Source organism: Hypanus sabinus, unplaced genomic scaffold (genome assembly GCF_030144855.1).
Source record: "Hypanus sabinus isolate sHypSab1 unplaced genomic scaffold, sHypSab1.hap1 scaffold_1448, whole genome shotgun sequence".
Classification (NCBI taxonomy): Eukaryota; Metazoa; Chordata; class Chondrichthyes; order Myliobatiformes; family Dasyatidae; genus Hypanus; species Hypanus sabinus.
In genome coordinates, this window is record NW_026779521.1 from 87,165 (window position 1) to 95,009 (window position 7,845).

The following is a 7,845-nucleotide window of genomic DNA, read 5'->3' on the forward strand; positions in this document are numbered from 1 at the left end:
CCTGTTTCCAAGTCCCAGGTCCGCAGTGATCCAAGTCCCTAGTCTCCTAGTCCAAAGTTCATGTTCCTCTTTGTCCTTGATTTCCCGATCTTCTGTGTAGTGAGTAATAAGCACTATTTTATTGAACCTAAGAAAGATGTGTTTGTGTCCTGTTTGTGGGTCCTCTCCCAGCACCCTTCCCCCCTCCTCGTGACAATTTCGTCTGATTTTATCCCTTTCCATAGCTATGCTGAAGCTACGGGAGTTGTGGTCACTCTCACCAAAATGCTCCCCCACCAAGAGGTCTGTCACCTGACCAGGTTCATTACCCAGAACTTGATCCAGTATAGCCTCTCCTCTCGTTGGCCGGTCCACTCACTGTGTCAGGAATCCTTCTTGAACACACCTGACAAATTCAGCCCCGTCTATCCCCCTCGCACTCAGGAGGTGCCAGTCAATATGAGGGAAGTTGAAATCACCCATGACTACTACCCTGTATTTCCTGCACCATTCTACAATCTGCCTGCTTACCTGCTCCTCGGTGTCCTGAGAGCTATATGGGGGCCTATAGACTACTCCCAGCACAGTGATTCCTATTTCTGACTTCCACCGAGACTGACTCCGTGGACACTCCTTCTGCAGCATCCTCCCCTTCTATAGCCGTGATACTATCCCTGACCAGCAATGCCACTCCCCCCCTTTCCTACCTCCCATCCTATTCCTTTTAAAACACCTGAACCCGGGGACCTGCATCATCCAATCCTGCCCTTCCTCCTACCAGGTTTCAGTAACGGCCACAACATCGTAGTTCCACGTACTGATCCACGCTCTTAAATTCATCCTCCTTGTTCCTAATACTCCTAGCATTGAAATAGACACATTTCAACCCCTTTAACTGGCTAACGAGGTCTCAATGATCCAGAAATCTGAATCCCTGCCCCCTGCTCCAATCCCTCAGCTACGCATTTATCCTCCACCTCATTCTATTCCTATTCTCACTGTCGCGTGGCACAGGCAGTAATCCCGAGATCGTAATCTTTTAATTAGTAACCTTTGAGGTCCTGCTTTTCAACTTCCTTCCTAACTCCCTGTCGTCTTCTTTCAGGACCTCTTCCCTTTTCCTGCCTATGCCATTGGCACCAATATGTACCACGACCTCTGGCTGTTCTCCTTCCCACTGCAGGATATCTTGGACGTGATCAGAAACATCCCGGACCCTGGCACCTGGCAGGCAAACTACCATCCGAGTTTCTTTCCTGCGTCCACAGAATCGCCTGTCTGAACCCCTGACTATCGAGTCCCCTATCACTACTGCCTTCCTCTTCCTTTCCCTACCCTTCTGAGCCACAGGGCCAGACTCTGTGTTGGAGGCACGGACACTGTCGCTTCCCCCAGGTAGGCTGTCCCGCCCCAACAGTCCTCAAACAGGAGTACTGATTGTCAAGGGGGACAGCCTCAAAGATACTCTCTAGTACCTGACTGTTCCCCTTCCCTCTCCTGACTGTGACCCATTTCTCTGTCTCCCGTGGCCCCGGAGTGACCACCTGCCTGTAACTACTCTCTATCACCTCCTCACTCTCCCTGACCAGACGAAGGTTGTCGAGCTGCAGCTCCGGTTCCCTAACATCTCAATGCACCGGGTGCCGATGTGGCCGTCCGGGATGCCGGGAGACTCCAGGACTCCCACATCTGACACCGACCACAGAAAACCGGCCTCACACACATACTACCTCCTTTTGCAATCAACAACTGCCTCGCCTCGTCCCGTTACCGCCGAAGCCTGTGGAGCCAAAGCCCTCTCACTCCGCTGCCCGCTGGATATGGCTGCCTTCTCTTTTAAACTGTTCGCGCTCCACTGCCTGCTCCCAACGCTGCCCGCCGTCCGGCCCCTCTCTTCCCCCGAGAACTCAAAATGTCTTCCCACTGAAAATCTCTCCTGCTGCCTTCTTGTTCCGAATCTTCATCAGATTTGTCACCAACAGCAGATGAGACTCTTCCGGAAACTGCAGCTTGAGTTTTTATCTTCTTCTCTTCCCTGTGCAGTCAGTTTCTTTTGTCTGCCCGACGTGCTCTTTGTATGTGTCCTACTTTGTAGCATTTTCTGCATTAAACATGCATTGGTCTGGTGGATGTGAGCTCCTGCCACAACATTAATACAATTTGTTTGGCCAAGCTGATTTCTGTTCAGTTTTATTAATTTCTGACAGCAACTCAATCACGTCTGTCGGATGTTTCCATTGATACAGAGATTGCAACTGTTCGTTTTAAACATGAGTTGTGCTTCAGTTAGGGGTCAGTTTTGAATGCTTCCTTGTAAGATTCCACAAACTAAGTGACCTCTGAGTGGATCACCAAACTGACAATTGCTTCAATTCAGCCGTAATGGTGAAGTGGACTCCCCTCCTTACGGAGCCTGAAGCTCCTGCAACCAGCAAAGTTTTTGGTTCCAAATGCTCCTGCATTACTCTCATTTCGGCAGGACTGGTTGGAGCAGTTAAACATAAGAGCAAAGAACAATACAGCACAGCATAGGCCATTCGGCCCACAATGTTGTGCCGACCCTTAAACCCCCCACCTTAAATTCCTCCATATACCTGTCTAGTAGTCTCTTAAACTTCACTGGTGTATCTGCCTCCACCACTGTCTCAGGCAGTGCGTTCCCCGCACCAACCACTCTGAGTGAAAAACCTTCCTCTAATATCCCCCCTGAACTTCCCTCCCCTTACCTTAAAGCCATGTCCTCTTGTACTGAGCAGTGGTGCCCTGGGGAAGAGGCGCTGGCTGTCCACTCTGTCTATTCCTCATAATATCATGTCTCCTCTCATCCTCCTTCTCTCCAGAGAGTAAAGTCCTAGCTCCCTTAATCTCTGATCATAATCTATACTCTCTAAACCAGGCAGCAACCTGGTAAATCTCCTCTGTACCCTTTCCAAAGCTTCCATATCCCTCCTATACTGAGGCAACCAGAACTGGACACAATACTCCAAGTGTGGCCTAACCAGAGTTTTATAGAGCTGCATCATTTCATCACATCTCTTAAACTCTATCCCTCCACTTATGAACGCAAACACCCCATAAGCTTTCTTAACTACCCTATCTACCTGTTAGGCAACTTTCAGGGATCTGTGGACATGTACCCCCAGATCCCTCTGCTCCTCCACACTACCAAGTATCCTGCCATTTACTTTGTACTCTGCCTTGGAGTTTGTCCTTCCAAAGTGTACCACCTCACACTTCTCTGGGTTAAACTCCATCTGCCACTTCTCAGCCCACTCCTGCATCCTATCAATGTCTCTCTGCAATCTTCGACAATCCTCTACACTATCCACAACACCACCAGCCTCTGTGTCATCTGCAAACTTGCCAACCCACCCTTCTACCCCCACATCCAGGTCGTTAATAAAAATCACAAAAAATAGAGGTCCCAGATCAGATCCTTGTGGGACACCACTGGTCACAACCCTCCAATCTGAATGTACTCCCTCCACCATGACCCTCTGCTTTCTGCAGGCAAGCCAATCCAAACGTCCCTGGATCCCGTGCCTTCTGACTTTCTGAATAAGCCTACTGTGTGGTACCTTGGCGAACATTACACTTTTTCATATAAATTGCTCAGCAACGCTTGTCATTTTGGTTGTGTGTCTGTCTTTAATTGATTTTCTTTCCTCCTCACTCCCATCACCTCAGGACTCACACGTACAACTCCCATCAACCATCCCTCCCGTTCCACCTCCCATCTCCATCTTCCCCTGTCTAACGCCCATGAAAACCACTCTACCCCTCCTGTCTATCCTAGTCCCTCTCACCACTCTCAAGGACATCTCCCGCTTGCCTCATCAGGATTGTACCCCGCATTTGCTTGCTGTTTTTCGAGGGATGGGGTGTCTCAAGCCCTCCTCAGCTATTTAAATACCACTCACATACCACTCTCCTTTCATCATGCTTTTGAGACAGAAAGACATTGACCACTGCATGTCATAAGCCTTTATTGAGAATGCAGACTGGGCTTCTGTGAATTTAATGAGAAGGCTGCTTCACTTGCGATCAATCTTCCTATTATAAGACACAAGTTTGGTATCCTTGCACTCCAGACGAGTGCGTGGTATCGCGCTTTGGGGGGTGAAATGTAACGGGACAGGACAGAGGGATCCAAGCCCACAAGAAGACAGGGCGATAAGGGAGGCATACACCAGTCAGGAAGTCACATTGCAGCCGTTTAAAACTCTGATCAGACCCCACTCAGAGGGCTGGGTGCAGTTCCAGTCTCCCCGTTATGGGATGTGAGGGGGGTTTTGGAGAGGGGGCAGAAGAGGTTTGCCAGGATGCTGCCTGGATTCGAGGGCATGATCTGTAAGGAGAGGGTTGCTTTCCCTGGAGTGACAGAGGCTGAGGGGAGAGCTGACGGAGGTTTGTAAGATGATGATGAGAGGCACAGACAGAGTGGACCATAAGATCCAGGAGCAAATTGCGGCCATTTTGCCCATTGAGTCTGCTCCGCCTTTTCCATCATGGCTGGTCCATTTTCCCTCTCCGTGTCCCTCTGTGCACCGACTAATTAAGAATATATCAGCCTCTGACAAATGTACATATAGGCAGCCTGTATCTCTTCTCCCCAGGGTGGAGATCTCTAAAACCAGAGGGCATACATTTAAGGTGTGGGGGGGGGTAAATTCAAATGGGATGTGTGGGGCAGCTTGGGGTGGTGATAGAGTCAAACACATTAGAGACCGTTGGACAGGCACGTGAATGGCAGGGAAATGGCAGGATATGGACATTAAGTAGGCAGAAAGGATTAGTTGAGTTGGCCATTTGGTTGCTTATTTAATGAAGGGCCTGCTCCTGTACTCTTCGATATTCTGTTGTTTCACATTCTACGTCTCTGTGAGTCTCCAAATCCACCGGCTTTCTTCCTCGGCCGCGCCCTCAGTGCCAGCGTTTCCAGCCCACGCTCTGCCTTGCCCTGCCAAGGCCTGGTGTGCCCAGGAGGAGGGAGCACGTTCTGGGGTACAAAGGCTCGCTCACGAGGCATTGCCAGAATGTGAACACACTGTGGACTCTCCCCATTCCCCTGGTTCTGGTGGGGGGGGGGGGGTGTCCGGGGAAGGCTGTGCAACTGGAGGGGGTTTGGGAGTGGGGAGGAAGGGCCTCTGGTGGTGAGAGAGAGAGTCTGTGTGTCTGTGAGTGTGTTTGTGTGTCTGTGAGTGTGAGTGTCTGTGTGTTTGTGAGTGTGTCTGTGAGTGTGTGTGTGTGAGTGTGTGTGTGTCTGTGAGTGTGAGTGTGTTTGTGTGTCTGTGAGTGTGTGTGTGTGTGTCTGTGAGTGTGTGTGTGTGTGTGTCTGTGAGTGTGTCTGTGAGTGTGTGTGTGTGAGTGTGTGTGTGTCTGTGAGTGTGTGTGTGTCTGTGTCTGTGAGTGTGAGTGTGTGTGTGTGTCTGTGAGTGTGTGTGTGTCTGTGTCTGTGAGTGTGAGTGTGTGTGTGTCTGTGAGTGTGTCTGTGAGTGTGTTTGTGTGTCTGTGAGTGTGAGTGTGTGTGTGTCTGTGAGTGTGTGTGTCTGTGAGTGTGTGTGTGTGTCTGTGAGTGTTTGAGTATGTGTGTTTGAGTGTGTGTGAGTGAGTGTGAGTGTGTGTGTGTGTGCGTGTGTGTGTGTGTGTGCGTGTGTGTGTGTGTATGTGAGTGTGTGTGTGTGAGTGTGTGTGTGTGTGTGTGTGTGTGTGTGTGTGTGTGAGTGTGAGTGTGTGTGTGTGCGTGTGTGTGTGTGTGTGAGTGTGTGTGTGTGAGTGTGTGTGTGTGTGTGAGTTTGTGTGTGTGTGTGTGAGTGTGTGTGTGTGTGTGTGTGTGAGTGTGTGTGTGTGTGTGTGTGTGTGTGTGTGTGTGTGTGTGTGTGTGTGTGTGTGTGTGTGTGTGTGTGTGAGAGAGAGAGCCAGTCATACATACCTCTCACAGTCTCTCTCACATTCCGAGACAGACACACACACTCATTCATATACACATGCATACACACCCCACAGTCACACTCACACACGCATAAACACACGCAGTCACACTCACACACACAGACACAAACACACACACAGATGCACACTGACGCTGGCACACACACAGACAGAAACACCCCCACACACATTCAAGCACACACAGCCACACACACTCACAGACACATACACCCACACACTCAAACACACACAGATACACACACACTCATACTCAAACACACACACTCACACTCAAACACACACACTCACTCATTCATATACACATATGCACACACACAGACATGCTGATATAGACACACACACTCACACACAGACAGAAAGACGCCCATGCACACACTCACATACAGGCACACATACACTCACACACACTGACATACACACTCACAGACACACACTCACACACAGGCACACACTCACTCATATATACATTTGCACACACACACACAATGAGAGTGTGAGAGACTACCTACGGTGGGCTATGAAGAGGAGGTCCCCTGTCACAGACATGGTGGGAGATAGAACTCACACGTTAACAATCAGAGTGGGGGAAGGGATCTCTTTCACTCAGTCAGGGAGGGGCAGAGTCGCCCCAGATCTTCCCCCTGCCTCGCCGGGATCAGAAAGTTGCCCAGATGGACCTGCGCGGTGGGAGTCGTGGGGTGGTGGATGGGGACAAGGGAGAAGAGAGGGTGCTCCCTCAGAAGGGGGGCCGTTGGTTGGCGGGGAGGGTCTCCTTGGCCCGCTTCCACAGGAAGGTACGGAGGTGCTGGAGTTGCCGATGAAGATCGTCGCTGGGCAGTGGCTCTGACAGGGAGAGACGAAAGCCCGAGGACGGCAGGATGAGGGGCGGGTGCTCGGTAAAACTTTCGAAGATGTCGCCTGTCCAGGTGGAGAGGTGGGGAGAGGGAGAGGGGGGAGGTGGGAAGGGAGGGGGAGAGAGAGTCAGACAGTGGTTAGAGTTGTGCTGTACACACTGAGGAAGGGGAGTGAGGGTGTTGAACGCCTGGTTACTGCAGTGAGGGAGAAGTGTTTGGAAGGAGGGCCTGAGAAGGGGTAAGAGGATGGAGGAAGAGGGGAGAGGGAGGGAATAATTGGGAGAGGGTCACCCTCCTTCTCTCCCCTCCCTACATTACTCCCTCTTTCTCCCACCCTCCTTTCTTTTTCCCTCTTTCTGCCTTTCCTCCTCTCTCGCCCTCTCAACAACCGACATTCTCCTCTCTTCTCCCTCCCTTCCCACCTACCCTTCCCTTCCCACTCCACCTCCATTCCCTCCCTCTCCTCTCCTTCCTTCTCACCCTTCCTTTCCTCCCTTTCCCTCCCCTTCCCTCTCCCCTTCCCTCTCCCCTTCCTCCCTTTCCCCTTTCTTCTCCCTCCCTCTCCCCCTTCCTGTCCTTTCCTCTCCCCCTTTTCGTCCTTCCCTCTCCCCTTCCCCTTCTCCCTCCTCTCCCCTTCCCCTTCTCCCTCCCTCTCCCCTTCCCCTTCTCCCTCCCTCTCCCCTTCCCCTCCCTCCTCTCCCCCTTCTCCCTCCCTCCCTCTCCCCTTCCCCTCCCTCCCTCTCCCCTTCCCCTTCTCCCTCCCTCCCTCTCCCCTTCCCCTCCCTCCTTCTCCTCTTCTCCCTCCTTCTCCTCTTCTCCTCCCCCCCTCCCTCTCCCCTTCCCCTCCCTCCCTCTCCCCTTCCCCTTCTCCCTCCCTCCCTCTCCCCTTCCCCTCCCTCCTTCTCCTCTTCTCCTCCCTCCTTCCCTCTCCTCCTTCCCCTCCTCTCCCCCCTCCCTACCACTGACATTCTCTTCTCCTCTTCCACTTTCCCACCCTCCCTCCTTCTCTTTCCGGTACCTTTTTCCAGCTCCTCCACAGCAGCAGTGGGGGGCTCCCAGG

At 51.9% G+C, this 7,845-nt stretch overlaps 1 protein-coding gene across 1 annotated transcript; it reads right to left on the bottom strand.

Moving 5' to 3' along the window:
* Window positions 1–3,702: 3,702 nt before the first annotated feature.
* LOC132386975 (histidine-rich glycoprotein-like) lies at window positions 3,703–7,845 on the bottom strand. The gene is made up of 2 exons (XM_059959335.1): window positions 7,804–7,845; window positions 3,703–6,849 (listed from the first exon to the last, which is right to left on the bottom strand). Exon 2 carries the CDS (start codon window positions 6,099–6,101, stop codon window positions 4,998–5,000), a length of 1,104 nt encoding a protein of 367 aa, XP_059815318.1. The 5' UTR covers window positions 6,102–6,849; window positions 7,804–7,845; the 3' UTR covers window positions 3,703–4,997.